The sequence below is a fragment of the Herpailurus yagouaroundi genome, unplaced genomic scaffold (assembly GCF_014898765.1).
Source record: "Herpailurus yagouaroundi ecotype Mexico unplaced genomic scaffold, PumYag 28, whole genome shotgun sequence".
Classification (NCBI taxonomy): Eukaryota; Metazoa; Chordata; class Mammalia; order Carnivora; family Felidae; genus Herpailurus; species Herpailurus yagouaroundi.
The window spans coordinates 77,757,302-77,777,361 of record NW_024412376.1 but is presented as its reverse complement, the minus strand read 5'-3'; the positions used below and the strand labels follow the sequence as shown (position 1 = coordinate 77,777,361).

Sequence of the window (20,060 nt, the reverse complement as noted above, 5' to 3'; positions counted from 1 at the left end):
ATATTAAACCATCTTGCACACCTAGAAAACTGATTTGAGGATTAACACAACAACCTGCACAATCTGAACCAGAGAACTCGGCAGGCACATGGCATGGAAAGGTGAACTGGGAGAGAGAGGGTAGAGAGCTGTTTTTGCTTGCGGAGAGAGGATGGAGATGGACGGAGAGTACAGGAAAGCACCCCACACACACAAAGCAGCTAGAGAGAAAAGAAAGAGTAAGCAAGGAACTGAAAAAAAAGGGAGAAAGGAGAAAGAAGAGAGTTTAAATTCTATTAAGACTCTATAACATGGGGAGTACAGAGTCTGAAACTCCACAGCTCGATACCTGGCAGTGCTGTGGTGGGAAGGGCGAATCCCCAGGAGCAGAGAGTGAGGTCCAAGGGGTCCTCCGGCCACACAGGGAGAGGTGGTTCCCCTGCTGGAAGGACATTTGGTATAGGTTGCGTGGCGGGGGGGGGGGGCCCCGACAGGCAAAGGTCCCGGCAGACCCTAAAGAACAACAACATTTGCTGGTGTTGGAACAAGGACGTTAAGGTGGAACTGATACCAGACGTTTGTTGAGATCTTCCATAATCCCTGAAATGCTGCTGCTTTACAATCACGTGAACTTTTTCTGGGGCAAGCTGGCACCCAGCCGCAGTCTCTGGGCAACGGCAACAACACGGTCCCACGAACATTCCTGGGTGCAGCCAGCACCTGGACATGGCTTGGTGAGACCCTCTCCCAGAAAGTCTGAGCGGGACAAAGCACAGTCTGTGAGAAGTGAGGGGTTGGGAAACAGCCGCATCTGAGATAAAACCTAGGAGGGACGTGCCACTTGGCAACTTGTCGGCTTGGTCATGGACAGAGTAAAAGTGGGAAGTGGATGGAAGCCAGAGACAAAGGAGGGGTGCTTGTTGCCATTCAGGGAGAGCACAGAGTTCTGATACTAAGACTGGGTAGCTGGGTGACACCATTTTCACCCCTCCCATGCATGTGCATACATGCCTACAGGTGCCACAGCAATCCATGCAAGTAAGCTAAGCAACACCACCTAGTGGAGAACAGAGCCATTCCACTGAGCCCTGCCCAACTGGGCCAACCTTGCTTTTCAGGAACACCACAAGTCTCTTCGCCTGCTTAGTTTATGGACTATAAAGCACTTCATAGTGTGACTTCTAAGGGAAACCAATGTAATTTCAATTGTATTAAAGTCTCTTCTCTCATTCGTCTTTTCAATTTTTTTTCTTTTCTTATTCTTGAATACAGAAAGAGAAAAACCATTTTTTATTTTCTATTTTTATTAAAAATATTTTTCATTACTTTTTTCTACAATATCTTTTACTTTTTTGTAAAAATTTTAAATTGTATTTTACTTCCATCCTTTCATCTTATTCGATTTTATTGTATTCATTTTTTCAAATTGTCAAGTTTTCCTTCTTTTTTCTTTTTTCTTTTCTTGTCTTTCCATTTTTTCCCCTAATCTATCAAGCTCCTTTCAACAACCAGACCAAACACACCTAAGATCTAGTATATTTTATTTGAATTTTGTGGTGTTTTTAATTTTTTAATTTTAATTTTTTACCTTAATAATCCCTTTTCTTCCTTCAAAATGACAAAATGAAGGAATTAACCCCAAAAGAAAGAGCAGGAAGAAATGACAGCCAGGGACCTACTCAACACACATAGAAGCAAGATGTTTGAACCAGAATTTAGAATCATGATAATAAGAGTACTAGCTGGGGTTGAAGATAGAAGAATCGCTCTCTGCAGAGATAAAAGAAGTAAAAGCTAGTCAGGATGAAATAAAAAATGCTATAACTGAGATGCAATCTCAAATGGATGCCACAGCAGCAAGGATGGATGATGCAAAGCAGCAGAATCAGTGAAATAGAGGAAAAACTTACAGAGAACAGTGAAGCAGAAAAAAAGAGGGAAACTAAGGCAAAACAGCATGATTTAAGAATTAGAGAAATCAGTGACTCATTAAAAAGGAACAACATTAAAATCATAGAGGAGTCTCAGAAGATGAAGAGAGAGAAAAAGGGGTAGAAGGTTTATGTGAGCAAATCATAGCAGAAAACTTTCCTAACTTGGGGAAAGACAGACATCAAAATCCAGGAAGCACATAGGACTCCCATTAGATTCAACAAAAACCAACCATCAACAAGGCATATCATAGTCAAATTCGCAAAATACTCAGGCAAGGAAAGAATCATGAAAGCAGCAAGGGAAAAGAAGTCTTAACCTACAAGGGAAGACAGATCAGGTTTGCAGCAGACCTATACACAGAAACATGGCAGGCTAGAAAGGAGTGGCAGGATATATTCAATGTACTGAACTGGCAAAATATGCAGCCAAGAATTCTTTACCCAGCAAGGCTGCCACTCAAAATAGAAGGAGAGATTAAAAGTTTCCCAGAAAAACAAAAATTAAAGGAGTTCATAACTACTAAACCAGTCCTGCAAGAAATTTAAAGGGGGACTCTCTGAAGGGAGAAAAGATGAGAAAAAACAAATAAACAAAAAAGACCAAAAGCAACAAAGACTAGAAAGGACCAGAGAACACCACCAGAAACTCCAACTTTACAGACAACATAATGGCAATAAATTCATATCTTTCAGTACTCACTCTAAACATCTATGGACTAAATGCTCTAATCAAAAGACATAGGGTAACAGAATGGATAAGAAAACAAGATCCATCTATATGCTGTTTACAAGAGACCCAGTTTACATGTAAAGACACCTTCAGATTGAAAGTAAGGGGATAGGGGTGCCTGGGTGCCACAGTCGGTTAAGCGTCCAACTTCAGCCAGGTCACGATCTCACGGTCCGTGAGTTCAAGCCCCACGTCGGGCTCTGGGCTGATGGCTCAGAGCCTGGAGCCTGTTTCCGATTCTGTTTCTCCCTCTCTCTCTGCCCCTCCCCCGTTCATGCTCTGTCTCTCTCTGTCCCGAAAATAAATAAACGTTGAAAAAAAAATTTTTTTTAAAAAAGAAAGTAAGGGGATGGAAAACCATCTATCATGCTAATGGTCAACAAAAGAAAGCCGGAGTAGCCATCCTTATATCAGACAATCTAGACTTTAAAATAAAGACTGTAACAAGAGATGAAGATGGGCATTATGTCATAATTGAGGGGCCCATCCACCAAGAAGATCTAACAATTGTAAACATTTATGCTCCAAATGTGAGAGCACCCAAATATATAAATCAATTAATCACAAACATAAAGAAACTCATTGATAATAATACCATACTAGTAGGGGACTTCAACACCCCACTCACAGCAATGGACAGATCATCTAAACAGGAATCAACAAGGAAACAATGGCTTTGAATGACACACTGGGCTGGATGGACTTAACAGATGTATTCAGAACATTTCATCCTAAAGCAGCAGAATACACATTCTTCTCCAGTCCACCTGGAACATTCTCCACAACAGATTACATACTGGGACACAAATCAGCCCTCAGTAAGTACAAAAAGATCAAGATTATACCGTGCATACTTTCAGACCACAACGGTATGAAACACGAAATCAACCACAAGAAAAAAAGAAGTTAAAGAGGAAAGTAAAAAGTACAAGGAAGCCAATGAAAATGATAACACCACAGCGCAAAACCTCTGGGACGCAGCAAAGGTGGTCATAGGAGGGAAATACATAGCAATCCAGGCCTTTCTAAAGAAGGAAGAAAGGTCTCAGATACACAACCTAATCTTATACCTTAAAGACCTGGAAAAAGAACAGCAAATAAAACCCAAAAACAGCAGAAGACAGAAATCAATAAATATTAGAGCAGAAATCAATGCTATCAAAACCAAAACCAAAACAAAACAGAACAAAACAAAACAGTAGAAAAGATCAATGACACCAGAAGCTTGTTCTTTGAAAGAATTAACAAAACTCATAAACCCCTCGACAGTTTGATCAAAAAGAAAAAGGAAAGGACCCAAATAAATAAAATCAAGAATGAAAGAGGAGAGGTCACAACCAACACAGCAGAAATACAAACAATAATAAGAGAATATTATGAGCAATTATACGCCAGTAAAATGGGCAATCTGGAAGAAATGGACAAATCCCTAGAGACATATACACTACCAAAACTGAAACAGGAAGAAACAGAAAAATTGGACAGACCCATAACCACTAAAGAAATCAAATTAGTAATCAAGCATCTCACAAAAAACAAGAGTCCAGGGCCAGATGGCTTTCTGGGGGAATTCTACCAAACATTTAAAGAAGAATAAACACCTATTTCTTTGAAGCTGTTCCAAAATACAGAAATAGAAGGAAAACTTCCAAACTCTTTCTATGAAGCCAGTATTAACTTGATTCCAAAACAAGACAAAGACCCCACTAAAAAGGAGAACTACAGACCAATTTCCCTGATGAACATGGATGTAATAATCCTCAACAAGATATTAGCCAACCGGATCCAACAATACATTAAGAAAATCATTCACCACGACCAACTGGGATTTATACCGGGGAGGCAGGTCTGGTTCAATATCCACGAAACAAACAATGTGATTCATCACATCAATAAAAGAAAGGACAAGAACCATATGATCCTCTCAGTAGATGCAGAGACAACATTTGACAAAATACAGTATCATTTCTTGATAAAAGCCCTCAAGAAAGTAAGGATAGAAGGATCATACCTTGAGATCATAAAAGCCATATACGAAAGACCTACCATTAATATCATCCTCAATGGGGAATACCTGAGAGCTTTCCCCCTAAGCTCAGGAACAAGACAGGGATGTCCACTCTCACCACTGCTATTCAACATAGTATTGGAAGTCTTAGCCTCAGGAATCAAACAACACAAAGAAATAAAAGGCATCCAAATCGGTCATGAGGAGGTCAAACTTTCACTCTTAGTAGATGACATGATACTCTATATGGAAAACCCAAAAGATTCCATGAAAAAGCTGCTAGAACTGAATCATGAATTCAGCAAAGTTGCAGGATATAAAATCAATGCACAGAAATCGGTTGCATTCGTATTCACCAACAATGAAGCAACAGAAAGAGAAATCAAGGAATCAATCCCATTTACAATTGCACCAAAACCCATAAAATACCTAGGAATAAATCTAACCAAAGAGGTGAAAAATTTATATACTGAAAACGATAGAAAGCTTATGAAAGAAATTGAAGAAGACACAAAAAAATGGAAAAATATTCCATGTTCCTGGATAGGAAGAACAAATTTTGTTAAAATGTCAATATTACCCAAAGCAATCTATATATTCAATGCAATACCTGTCAAAATAACACCAGCGTTCTTCACAGAGCTAGAACAAACAATCCTAAAATTTGTATGGAACCGGAAAAGACCCCGAATAGCCAAAGCAATCTTGAAAAAGAAAACCAAAGCTGGAGGCATCACAATCCCAGACTTCAAACTGTATTACAAAGCTGTAATCATCAAGACAGCATGGTACTGGCACAAAAACAGACAGATCAATGGAACAGAGAACCCAGAAATGGACCCACAAACGTATGGCCAAGTAATCTTTCAGAAAGCAGGAAAGAATATCCAATGGAATAAAGACAGTCTCTTCAGCAAATGGTGCTGGGAAAACTGGACAGTGACATGCAGAAAAATGAACCTGGACCACTTTCTTACACCATACACAAAAATGAACTCAAAATGGATGAAAGACCTAAACGTAAGACAGGAAGGTTTCAAAATCCCAAAGGAGAAAGCAGGCAAAAACCTCTTTGACCTTGGCTGCAACAACTTCTTACTCAACACATCTCCAGAGGCAAGGGAAACAAAAGCAAAAGTGAACTATTGGGACCTCATCAAAATAAAAATCTTCTGCACAGCGAAGGAAACAATCAGCAAAACTAAAAGGCAACCAACAGAATGGGAGAAGGTAGTTGCAAATGATATATTAGATAAAGGGTTAATATCCAAAATCTATAAAGATCTCATCAAATTCAACACCCAAAAAACAAATAATCCACTGAAGAAATGGGCAAAAGACATGAATAGACACTTCTCCAAAGAAGACATCCAGATGGCCAACTGACACATGAAAAAATGCTCAACATCACTCATCATCAGGGAAATACAAATCAAAACCACAATGAGATACCACCTTACACCTGTCAGAATGGCTAACATTAACAACTCAGGCAACAACAGATGTTGGCAAGGATGCAGAGAAAGAGGATCTCTTTTGCATTGTTGGTGGCAATGCAAGCTGGTGCAGCCACTTTGGAAAACAGTATGGAGGTTCCTCAAAAAATTAAGAATAGAACTACCCTACAACCCAGCAACTGCACTACTAGGTATTATCCAAGGAATACAGGTATGCTTTTTCAAAGGGACACATGTACCCCAATGTTTATAGCAATGCTATTGACAATAGCCAAAGTATGGAAAGAGCCCAAATTTCCATCATTGGATGAATGGATAAAGAAGATCTGGTACATATATACAATGGAGTATTACTTGGCAATCAAAAAGAATGAAATCTTGCCATTTGCAACTACATGGATGGAACTGGAGGGTATTATGCTGAACAAAATTAGAGAAAAACAAGTATCATATGATGCCACTCATATGAGGAATTTAAGATACAGAACAGGTGAACATAAGGGAAGAGAAGCAAAAATGATATAAAAACAGGGAGGGGGACAAAACAAGAGATTCTTAAATATAGAGAACAAACAAGGTTGCTAGAGGTGTTGTGGGAGGGGGGATGGGCTAAATGGGTAAGGGGCATCAAGTAATCTACTCCTGAAATCATTGTTGCACTATATGCTAACTTGGATGTAAATTAAAAAAATAATAAATTATAAAAAAAAAAATCTCATTTAACGTAATACCCCCAACTCCCCTATAAATGAAGCTCTTTGCTTTTACCATATCACCTCTGCTCTTTTTCAGAGTTACCCAAGTATAAGTCCTCACTCTAGAGCCCTTTCTAAAAAGATTGCCTTTTAAAACTTTCCATTTAATATAATTTTAATCAGTCAAAATGGAGTTTTCAAGTTTGTCTCTAAGCTATATTTTCTTTTATTGAAGTTCTTTGTTCTCTTTTATTTATCTCTGGTAGTAATAGAAAACTTTTCATGAAAACCTTGAGCGCAATATTTTTAATCCATTAGAGATATGAATAAAAGGAACCAAATCCCTTCCCTATTGTTCCAAAGATGTAAAAATATAAAGAACTTAAGACCCCCAGTACAGCCATTATTCACTATATGGTGACTGCCTTGAGAGATTGGGACATTAAAATTTTTCTTTTGTTCTCATTTTTTATAAGGAAACTAAATGCAAAGAAAAGTGTTAATACAATGCACAGGATACAGATTAAAACATCAAAGTCAGGAAATGCAGAGGTGAATGATTTCATAGGAAACTTAGCTCGTGTCCACTGACCACAGGCATAATAATCATCTGTCAGCCCTACTCATCTGGTGTTTCTGCTGCTAAGTTGACCTTCTGGCCACCAACCTTTATGAATCTGTATTTTCCTGGGCAGTTGTTAGAAGTACAGAAGTGAACAAACTACTATTGGAATTATTGCTTATTAAAATTCATATTTATTTTTACTCTCTGCAATTTATCTACTTTAAAAATATAATTATTTGTAACCACAAATTTTTAGTTTCTATGACCAGAAGAAATGTTGCTGAATCAACAAGATGCTAAAAACTCTGGTCTATTCAGTAAACAGTTCAGTTAACATAGCCCTGAACTGAGTCAGACTGAATGTCTGACAGGTGAATTATTTGGACATTTAAGTGTCATAAACAACCAATCTCACTCCCGTAATAGGAAACAATTGAACATACATCACCCTGATTTATTGGACTTTGTGGGGTTAAATCTGCTGAAGGTCTTGGATGCCCTCCCCTTAGCCATCTCCCCCTACCTTCCTACTCCCCTCCAAGTCAGAGAAGGGAATGGAAAGGTGAGAGATAGAGACTAAATATGGTGTGGATTGCTCCATTTCCCAAGCCTGTCCCCTCCTCTAGTAGAAACTCTGCCATCAGAACCCCATCAGTCTAGAGTAGAGGTTGGCAAACTCCTTCCAAATAAGGGCCAGCAAATATATTCAGCTTTTCAAGCCAAAAGGTATCTGATTCAACTACTCAACTCTGCTTTTAGAGCACAAGAGCAGCCACAGACAATAAACAAACGCGTGTAGCTATGTTCCAACACAACTTTATTTACAAACGCAGGCAGTGAGCCAGGTCATAGTTTGCCATCTCCTGATCTGGGGAACCAGGCTTATCTGTTTCGTTTTGATGTTTTTTTCATATTTTATCAAGACTATGGTCCATTTTATAGCTCGGTAACTCAACTTTTTTTTTTTTTTTTTACTATATATACACTGTTGCCTAATTCTATTTTATATCTTGTCACCACTATTCAAATTGATTCTATCATTTATCCTCATCATAAAGTTTCTAACCCCTAGTCCAGATGCCTTTATTTCTCTTTACCTTTAACCACAACTCCAATTTCCCCAGCCATTGTCCACTGGGGAGTACAACTGAGTCAGGATACTTGAGCTGTAATACTTGTATTAATCAGTGATTTCTGGAGGTGTCTGGGTGTCTCAGTCAGTTGAGTTTCAGATTCTTAGTTTTCGGCTCAGGTCATGATCTCATGGTTCATGGAGTAGGCTCTGCCTAGGATTCTCTCTCTCTTCCTCCCCCTCTACCCCCTCTACAGTCACTCTCTCCCAAAATAAATAAACTTTTTTTTTAAATTAGTGATTGCTATTTAACAAAGCACCCCAAAACTCAGTGGCTTAAAACAATCACTTATTATTTTTCATGAGTCTCTGGGTGAGCTGCTAAGTTACGTCTACCCTCACTTCTCCTAATTTTCTCACTTATTCCTGGTATTATTCCAAATGAACTGATAAAACTATTTCATCTAACTCACCCCTCAAAAATTCATTGAGGTTTTAATTGCCTCAAACACTTAATTTTGAGAAGATCGACATTTCTACGATATTGTCTTTTCACCTAGTACCATAGTACACCGCTCCAATTTTTTAAGGTCCTGCTTCATAGCTTTTCATAACATTTTATAGTTTTATTCAACTAGACCTGTTTCTTTTCTTTTTAATTTTGTTGCCAAGTATTTTACAGGTTATGTGGCTACCATCTGGGACAGGTTACGTGGCTATCATCTGGGACTGGGACATTTTGGGTTCACAAACTTGAGAATTTCCCTGTGAAATGTGAAACCGGCCCCCATATCCGGAGGGCAAGGAGAGAGGGAAGGAAGAGACTAGGCACTCTACATTGGGAGGTGGCAAGCTTAAGAAGCAAGGGAACTTACCTAGGAAGCTTCTCTTCGGCAGCCGGAGGACGAGATCTTCCCCATCAGCCCACCGAAATTTTAAAAGATTACGTAACAGCCTTAACAGGATTCATTCACACATACTGTCCAGGTGGTTCCCCCTAACACATAGCTCTCTCAGGTCCGCAACCGTGGAAACGCGAGGCGCAGGGGAGGGGTGAGGAGCCTCCAGCTGCCGGCCCGCCCACGGTCAGTTCCTGGGTCATTTGGCGGTCACGCTCACCCGATGACCTCCTCCGACAGACATTTTCATTTGTAGTCAAGTATTATTAATACAGAAATTTTTGGTTTTGCACATTTTGGGTGATTTTGGCTTTTGCACATTTATCTTACACCCAACCTCTTTACCAAAGTTAACTTTTAAATTCTCGTCTAGCAAAATCATGTTATACTCAATTTTTATTTCAATTCTCATTTTTAAACTTTTGTTTTCCCTTTCTCCTTTCTTAATATTCTTTACTATGTCAGTTACTGTTATAAGCATTAAACAAAATAATACATGTAAAGCACTTAGCAGTTTCTTGAAAATAAAATAGTAAGTACTCAGGGGTGTCTGGGTGGTTCAATTGGTTAAGCATCCGACTCCGGCTCAGGTCGTGATCTCGAGGTTTGTGGATTTCAGCCGTGCTTCAGGCTCTGTGCTGACAGCTGAGAGTTCTGGAGCCTGCTTCAGATTGTGTCTCCCTCTCTCTCTCTCTCTCTCTGCCCCTCTCCTGCTAGTGCACTCTCTCTCTCTCAAAATAAGTAAAAATATTTAAAAAAAAAATAGTAAGCACTCAGTAAACATTAGCTATTAAGATTTCAATGATTTAAATTTTTTGCTATTCTTTATTCATCACCCTACTCTTAGCTATGAGATCTTTTGACTATGAGCAGGAAAAGAATCCCTATGTGGAAAAGTCTGGGCAACAGTATATAATTTTGTACCTCATATTCCTAATACCATAATACCTGTTATATCCCCAGGAGATGCAAATAATTAGCTAGTAAATGACGCACCACTTATATAGTTCAATTCTAAAAGTCAAATATATTTAAGATTTTATGCTTTAATCAAAGGTGTCAAACAAGCTGAACTCAGCTTTTATCTGAAGTGTAATGCTTGTAAAATGCAGCTTTAATATAACTGATGTTAATTAAAGCAGACCTTCCTCATTAAACTTAATGTTGAGAATAAACTTTCTTTCTAATCCTGATCTACCACTCCTCATATTTTAAAATATATTTCATTGATCTCATTTTTCAAAGTGCCACCATTTTTTCAATGATTCCTTTCTTTTGCATTTGAATTAGTCTATGCTTGTTTTAGACAAATGTGTGTATTTTTCTGCATTTTCCCCTTGCAAAAATGTACTTGTTTTCTTAATCTAAAAAACAGAGAAGTTAGACACAAGGAAAATGCAAGGGAAAAAAGCATGGCTGAACCAGGAACAGTGTTTGGATAGTCTTAGATTTGTTGGTTGCTTTTTTTTTTTTTTTTAAACGGTTATTTATTTCTGAGAGAGACAGGCGGAGAGACAGGGAGACAGAGGAACTGAAGCAGGCTCTGAGCTGACAGCACTGAGCCCAGTGTGGGGCTTGCACTCACAAACCTTGATATCATGACCTAAGGTGAAATTGGACCCTTAACCGACTGAGCTACCCAGGTGCCCCTTAGATTTGTTATCTAACATGTATCTGTATTTAGTCACTTTGTGAAGTGGGCTAGAGAACAGTGTTACTATGCACATATTACAAGGTCTTGTCTCAAAGATATTGGTATCACTGTATTTCTTGGCCAAAAGACTACATCTTTAAATATGATGATAAAGGATTACTTTACACACACTGCCTCATAATTCCTGACTATGACCTTCACAGGTAAGGAAACAGGCTTCATGAAGCTGCAGGTCACAACCAACAAGGAATTGGTCAAATTTTATTTCCAAGCCTGAATTCTTAAATCACAAAACTGTACTCTCTCTTAAGCTTGTTCCTTGGCTTAAGCCAAAACATCTAAATATCTAAGCTTTTAACTTTTTTCTTACTCAAATTTCTGTAACAGCTGTATGAGTAGCTCATTGGAATTAGCCCACAACATGTCGAAAATCAAATTTCTATTTCTGCACCTATGTAGAACACTTATATATACATGCCCCTAGATCACACAAGATAACACTAACCACACTGAAGATGAAAGTCTTGTAGGGCAAACTCTGGGCAGCCAGGCAGTGAATCCAGACATGTTGACATTAACTCCTCTTGCTTGAAGCGGCTGGTTTTTCTTGGGGAACCGATTGCGCAGCAAGGCCCCAGTATGCTTACTTTTAACAGATGCCTATGTTCTTTTGGGCAATTGGAGTGGTTGTGCTGCTGGGGAGAACAAACACTTTTCAAAGAGGATAAGCCAGAGCTGTTGTGAGGAATGCAGTGAGGGAGCTCATATTATAATTCATTTCAGTGCAGAGAAGACAGATCATTACGGATGCTCAGTGCTGGTGCAGGTCTGGGAGATAGAGGTTCGTGATGAAATTTTCCGTGTTTCATATTTCCTCAAATCTAGGCCCTCAATTCTGGTGCCATTTTCCTTGGGAATTTGGGGAAGCAGGAAGTCAGGATAAGAAGGAGGCTTCAATCTTAACACACCCCTGCTTAGTCACTCCTCAAGTACATATCTTTAGGGAAGCCAGCTTTTTACCTCAGTCCAGAAAACACTCGCTCGGAGTTAAGTGGGCAGGATGTTCCTTGTGCCATTTTTATATAATTATATTCAAGACAATAATGTGTGGATCAGGGAATGGAATCCAGCAGAAATATAACCCAAGAGGTTTGCAGGCCCTCCAAGAAATATACCACACACAGAAAAGAGGCCCAGTGGCCAAATACTTCCTTACTTTGTGAGCCAAACAACCCCTGGATACATATGTGCTAATAAAAATAGACCATGTGTAAGAACCATGACTTCCGAATTTTTCTTGATAAAGTATCTGAATGCTGACTTCCAAGAGACAGACATAATTGCTCCCCTCTTAGATGAAAATAAAACTCAAATATGTGGTCTGGATTACCAGAGTAGAACAGAGAATTGACAGATTTAAGACATTATTTTTGCCAAGATGATTGCACTTTCTTTTCCTCCTTTCTTTAAAAAGGAGTATTTTTCCATTCTCTTTTCCAACTGATGGATAGATAAAAAAAATGGCACTGAGATTTCCAAGACCACTTGGCAGGAGAGGTTGAATGTAAAAAGGTTGAATGTTTTAAAGATTGGTTTGGGCTCATTTTTATGGACTGGAAAGAGGAAAAATTAAATTTGTGTGTATCAGATTTTTTGATTAAAGATACACATACCAACATGTGAACTAGTGGAAATCATTGGGTGCTTCTATTTTCTTCCCCATTTCTCTGCAACACACAAGTGGGTGGCCAATCCCAAGGGCCCAGGGGCATAGAATTACGTTTTCATCATGTCTCTCTTTGGCAGGCTGGAGGCCAGGGGGTACAGTGGGGACCAGATTCAGGAAAGGACAATTACAGATAGAATAGAAATCTACTTTTTAGAACACATTTCATCCTAATGCTATTAATCGTAACTTCTTTTCTTCATGACCTCATCTTGATTTTATGAGTATAAAGGACAAGTTTCCTAAGTGCCAAGTTTTTGAAGATGTTTTTCTTCTGTATTTTTAACTCTTAAATACACAGCTGACAGTAAAAATCATCTTGAAATTTAGCAGTATCAAGATTTTTATATGAAATACACATTTTCCTCACATGCTTATGTTATGATCAGGGGAGCCTGATGGCAAACAAGAGAAACTCCAGATAATTTTGGTAGCAAAGAAATTTATAGGAAGACTATTGGGTATCTTAGAGAATTGATGGAAAATGCAAGAGAACGAGGCTCAGAAAATGGTATGGAATGAAATGAAGCTGATGTGGAGGACTGACCCAAGGTCACAGCACTGGAATGTTGCAGATGGGATACTACTTCTGCACAGGAGACCCCATCCCCACAGGCTCCACTTCCACTTGACATCACAGTCCCCAGAATCTCAACTCTACCGCTGCCACCATGAATCCATGATTCGTTTTGTCTCTATATCTTTGCATCACTTCCTACACATTTTCAACACTTTAGGTAGGAGTTTCTAAATTAGCTGAGGTGCTACGTTATACCTTAGCTGTTTGCAGTTGGAGAGGGAAAATCTATGGTGCCCTTCCACCTATGTAGACTTATATAAAGGAGTTCTCCCTTAAAAAAGAGATCTAGAAAATGTGGCACCAAAATAATACCAACTGTCACTTCTAATTGTTCCCGTAAACATATCCATCCATATAACTCTACATCACCTAATAAATATTTTTATTCAGTATTCACGAGTGAATAAATCTATCCACTAGAAAATATCTACTCATAGCCTCCATTTTTTTCTATTTACCAACTTTCTCACTGATTCCTTCCATAATCCAATTTTACTGTTTTTGCATTTTTCCTTCTATCTCTTTGCCTAGTGATATTTTATCCTCATTTACCTTAATGACAATACACTATCTCCATGTATACTCTGCCATCTCATTTTAATGCTAAATTTTTAAAGAGTAGATCATGATTATTTCACAGAAAGTATGCTTGCAAATCAAAAATGCTGGCATCTCCCAGGACACAGCTTGGCCTCAGAGGCACAGAGTCATCCTGTGCAGGCTGATGTCCTAGAGCAAGGACAGGCTGAACTGTGGCCTTTAGATCTGAGTCAAGACATAAGGCTCCCCTCAGGCCTGGCTTTCTCCTCCCAAGGCTGTCTCCATCCCTGTCAATACCATCCTTGTACCCACAGTCGTGTTGATCTTAAAACATTCATTATGTTTTTTACTGTTTCATTTCTGGCATTAATAAAAGTCTCATAAGGAAAAAACAAACAAAAAAAAACAAAAACAAAAACAAAAAAAAAAATGCTGGCATCTCAACCAAAATTGTATATCCAGCTCCTAAATAAACATCTCCACTTGAATAGTCTACTTGAGGATATCCTACAAAAGCAAACTGGATACGATGCCCCCTCCCCAAATGGACCATCATCTCCCTAGCTCTATGGCTAGTACCACCACCTTACGGTGTTTAAGAATATTAGAGATATTTGGGGAATCTGGCTGAATTTTTGGACAGGATGCATTATCATTTTTCCATTTAAAAATTCACTATGAAAAACAGGAGCTAATTATTAGATTCAAGGAACGGAAAGATGCCTGTATTTTCCCTCCTCCATCAGAAACTTTTCACAAGAAGGAAAGGTTAAGTGTAAACAAAACAAAAAACATCATATAAATAAGAAGCCAAAAAGTTTAATGTTATTGAATAGATCGAAAGTTCATTCAGGGCTTACACAGATCATAAGAATAGATTATAACAGCTAAGAGATCAATAGCTTCCTGGAAGGAAGGAAAGAAGCAGTTTATATTTTTCAATGTAGAAAAAGAAAACCTAATTGCTACAGATGTCTTGTAAAATTCCCCAAACGAAGTCTAGCCAAGTTTATTGTTTAGTGGACTTTTTCTTTTTCCAAGGGATGAAAAATGAGATTCAATGTGTATACTATTGGTTACAACTAATATAACAGCTTGAAAAAATCATAAGACAGAAGCATAAATATAATATAAAAAGACAAGATTTTAAAATTGCACTGTAAGAATATTAACTATAATAAGTGGAAAAGATACATTAAAACCAGCAGTGTATTACACTAGTTCAAAACAAAACTCGTAAGGCAGACCAAAACTGACGCTAGTTAAGGAAAGTGGTCTGTGTTGAGGAAGCGTGTCCAGACAGACACCACCACAAAGAAATGCCAACAGGAACTACGTGGTCCCCTCGTTACTCAGTTAAGTGTCAAAGGTGGAGTGACAGGGTCAACAGCTTAAGCTTTCTCCAAGGATTTATAGTATTCCATCAGCACAGTCCAGGCTTTGGGAGCCATAAAGCCTTCCGGAGGTTTCTGGCCTTCTCGGGCAAGTTTGCGCATTCGTGTTCCTGAGATAAATTCAAAGTCTTCATGGCTGAAACAGAAAAAAAAAAAAAAGAAAGAAAGAAAGAAAGAAAATTACATCCCATTTCTAGAATCTTAGGGATAGTGAAACTTAAAAATTTTTTTTTCATGTTTATTTAATTTTTTTGAGAGTGAGGGAGACAGTGCAAGCAGGGGAAGGGCAGAGAGAGAGAGAGAGAATACCCAAAGCAGACTCCAGTCTCTGAGCTGTCAGCGCAGAGCCCAACACAGGGCTTGAATCCACAAACCTCAAGAATGACCTGAGCCAAAAAGTCAGACTCTCAACTGATGAACCACCCAGGCGCCCCAGTGACAGTGAAATTTTAAAAAGCATTTCTTCTTCTGTTCATGGTAGATAAGCTTAATGGAAACAAAAAGATCTGGATAAAACATAGTACTGTACTTGTAAATGAATGCTCAATCTGATTTCAAATCTGTCATTGAACAAAAACCACCATACTATCAAAATACCCATTTTTAGAACTAGGAAACAAATTTTAATTGAAATATCTACTGAGATCACTGTAGATTCACATGTAATTGTAAGATATAATACAGCAAGCTCTCATCTATCCTTTATCCAGTTTTCCCCAATGGTAGCATCTTGCCAAACTATAGCATAATATCACAATCAGGTTATCAGTATGAATACAATTTACCAATCTTATTCAGATTTCCCCAGTTTTACTTGTACTCAATTCTGTGTATTTAGTTCTGTACAATTAAAAAAAAATTTTTTTTAATGTTTTTATTTATTTTTGAGAGAAAGACAGACAGAGCATGAGCAGGGGAGGGGCAGAGAGAGGGGGAGACACAGAATCCGAAGCAAGCTCCAGGCTCCAAGCTGTTAGCACAGAGCCTGACACGGAGCTTGAACTCACAGACTGTGAGATCATGACTTGAGCCAAAGTCGGATGCTCAGCCAACTGAGCCACCCAGGCACCCCTAGTTCTGTACAATTTTATCACATATGTAGGTTCACGTATCCACCACAGTCAAGATGCATTAACAGTTCCAAAACCTTGAAGATCCCTTGGGGTGTCCTTTTATAGCCATATCCATCTCCCTCCCTCACTTCCTCTTCCTCAGCCCATGGGAACTACTAATTTAGAACTAGAAATTAAAAACAAACAAACAGGGGCACCCGGGTGGTTCAGTCGGTTGAACGTCCGACTTCGGCCCAGGTCATGATCTCACAGTTCGTGAGTTTGAGCCCCGCGTAGGGCTCTGTGCTGACAGCTCGGAGCCCGGAGCCTGCTTCAGATTCTGTGTCTTCCTCTCTCTCTGCCCTATCCCCACTCGTGCTCTCTCTCTGTCTTAAAAATAAATAAAACATTAAAAAAAAAAAAGAAAAACAAACAAACAAAAAAACCCATTAAATCCAATTTAGTTATGCAGGCAGAAAGCTCTTTAGAAAGTCTGACTCTGAAAGGTTAAATGTATACTGGAACATTAAAAGAAAATTAATTTTTTAATAGCAAAAACAGGTAAGTAGCAATAAATGATACTCTTCCACTGATACCACCGAAGTATTGTTAGTTTTTCTCATCTTATATTCAAAAACACACAAAGGCCCTTAAGCCATTAAGCACTGAGCATGTATGGCTATGGCACAGATTGTCCACTAGTAATTTTATCCTCTTCCCCCAAACAGAAAGAACCAACCTAGATAGCAGACCAGGACCCAGCAAGAGCTCTGGATCACTCGGGTCACCAGATCACAGGCTACGTTTGCTCCTAGCTAACAGCTGTATGTTCCCTCCCACTTTATTATTTGTGGAACATAAATCATAAACTGCCACGTGCTTCTAGAGGGATGCCAAGTATATTTTCTAACTAATAATTACACTTCTAGGAACCTATGTTAAGGGAAAAATCAGATGCACACAACATCTATGCACAACATCTTTATGTTATGCATAAAGATAGCTAAGTGGAAGTTGTTTTAGGATAGTAAAATACTGTAAATGACCTTAAGGTTAAAGTTTCTAAATAAATTATGGTTTAGCCCTGAGTAAAAGAATCAGGACACAAAACTTTCTATGCAATACAACTACAATTCTGTTAAAAATACAGAGGGTGTGGAGAGAAGACTATTAACAAATATACCCAAGGGGCGCCTGGGTGGCTCGGTAAGCTGTCCAACTGTTGATTTCAGCTCAGGTCATGATCTCAGCCGTGAGCTCGAGTCCTGTGTTTGGCTCTGCTCTGAGTGTGGAGGCTGCTTCCGATTCTCTTTCTCCCTCTTCCTCTGCCCCTTCCCCACTCAAGCTCTTGCTCTCTCTCTCAAAGGGGGGAAGGAGGGAAGGAACGAAGGAACAAAGGAAGGAGAAATATATGCAAACTGTTTTGTTTTGGAGAGAAGAGACAGAGAAAGAGAGCTCCAGCAGAGGAGTGGAGCAGAGGGGAAGGGGGGAAGACAGAGGGAGGGAGAGCGAGAGAGGGAGGGAAGGAGGGAGAGAATATCTTAAGTAGGTTCCATGCTCAGTGCAGAGCCCAATGCAGAACTTAATCCCACGACCCTGGGATCATGACCTGAACTGAAATCAAGAGTCGAAAGTTCAACCAACTGAACCACCCAGGCGCCCCTACCTAAATGTTACAGTGGTTATCTCCATACAGTATTACCACAGTGCTATTAATTTTGCTCATGTTTTCTGTAGTTTTCTAAAAATGGTTTTTATCAATTATCAAAATCCAAAAATATCAATTTTTATAACGAGTTAAAAGTTTATTTAAAATAATCTCCAGCCATTTGATTTTAAGTAATTTTTAAAAATTTAACCTTAAATTAACCTGAAACCTCAATACTGCCCCTGATGAAAGCAGATAAATAAGGTCCTGCTATACCATTATGCTTCCTATATTGGTCTCAAAGTAGTTATAATGGCTATTAACTCACACCTATGTACCAGGCATTAACAGTAAAGAGTGTATCTGGATGGTGCTAGCTACACAAAACACATTCAAAACTATTTCTAATTAGGAACTCAATAAATATTTGGTGAAATATAAAAGAATGCAAAAGTGTATGCATAGAAAAATTTTACTGGTTCAATACAGAACGGTGCATATCTGGTCTTAAATGAGTCACTACTCTTCATCTTCTGGCAAAAAAAAAAGGGAAATGTAGGATTTCTGATTGCTGTGGTTAATTTAAGCTACTTGTATATTCCCTTTTATCTAGTTGTTCCCACTAGAAATTTCTCCATAACTTTCACAACGATCTCTTCCATAATCATCTGCACATCTACCTTCTCTCTGACCTTGCTCACCTTCACTTCAGACAAGGGAACCCACATACACCTTCCTAACCTGGCTCACTGTCTACCTATGAGCCCTCAGACTGTGGACTCTAGACCAAGAAAGAAATACTATGATTTCCTCATGATCCAAACTGTGCATTGGTTTCTGGTCTCTCCTTCTGCTTTTCTGATTCCGTCTGTGTGCTCAATGACCCCACTGCTCACTGGGCTTCTAAACCTTGGAACTGGTTTTATCACCACCAGGCTCTGTGCACCTCTTTCATCTGGCCTGGCTCTATGCCTGATCACAACTGTTAGTTCCTAAGATCAACATGACTCTTGGTCCTGAATCTAGTTTTACCTCTTAGGATTTGCTGCTGGCCCCAGTTCTGGCCTTTCCAACTCCAGAGTGAGATACTCAGACTTTAGTAATTGCCCCAACCCCCTTTGAAACATATCTAAGAATTTTACTGTGGAATATTATACATATAGGACATCAATACAAAATAGTATGACTTGGGCATCTGGGTGGCTCAGTCGGTTGAGCGTCTGACTTCAGCTCAGGTCATGATCTCGCGGTCCGTGAGTTTGAGCCCCGCATCGTGCTCTGTGCTGACAGCCCAGAGCCTGGAGCCTGCTTCAGATTCTGTATCTCCTTCTCTCTCTACCTCTTGCCCAATCACATTCTATCTCTCTCTCACTCTCAAAAATAAACATTAAAAAAAAAAAACCAACCATTCAAAATAGTGTGACTCATTTCATCAGTCATAGGAAAAGCATCTCTAACTATTAGGCAGCAAGGCACTACTTTAATTCAGGCATACAACATCTTCCCCTAGTCACCCTGTGTGCTCTACCTATTCCCTCAACTACAAGACAGACAGGAAGATATACCTATGCATTCAACTCAATATATAAAGAGCTCTCATCTGCTTAGGTAAAACATATTTTAAATGTCTATATAAATTTTCAGAGATGATCAATAAAAATGAAAGGCTAACAGACATTGCTTAAAAGATGGATTCAAACTAGTTTAAATTTAGGGATCTCTCTCACTTCTATCATCTGTTCAATGTGTCAGACAAGTCAGATCTACTATAATAAACTGGCCCATGCAGATGGGCTGGTTACCACAGGGAAATAAGCCAACCCCTTTCTCTCATACACATGACAACCTGAGGGGAGAAAAGAAATTGACTGCATGTGAGATGGGCCTAGACAAGAAGCAAGACTGGGAGACAAGATTCCAAAAAATTCAGTAAGGTTGGGGTTAGAAACATAATTTGTAAATTTATCAACACTAAAATGAAGACTGTGTTAGAGAAAACAGGTAAGCTCTCCAAAAAAAGATGACTCAGCAAAAGGAAAAGCATTTGTCAAAGGAGTAGGAAGAAAACCAAGATGATATGGAGGTCACAGGAGAAGAGAAATCCTAATGTGTTAAGGCCACAGAGAG

At 39.0% G+C, this 20,060-nt stretch overlaps 1 protein-coding gene across 3 annotated transcripts in view; it reads right to left on the bottom strand.

The window, feature by feature from the left end:
• Positions 1-14,638: 14,638 nt before the first annotated feature.
• PAPSS1 (3'-phosphoadenosine 5'-phosphosulfate synthase 1) overlaps positions 14,639-20,060 on the bottom strand; it is a 106,687-nt gene continuing 101,265 nt past the window's right edge. For all 3 annotated transcript variants that reach the window (XM_040476672.1, XM_040476663.1, XM_040476680.1), the window contains exon 12: positions 14,639-15,369. In XM_040476672.1, coding sequence (XP_040332606.1) covers positions 15,231-15,369 — 139 coding nt within the window. In that variant the 3' untranslated portion in view covers positions 14,639-15,230. The remainder of the gene's footprint in view (positions 15,370-20,060) is intronic.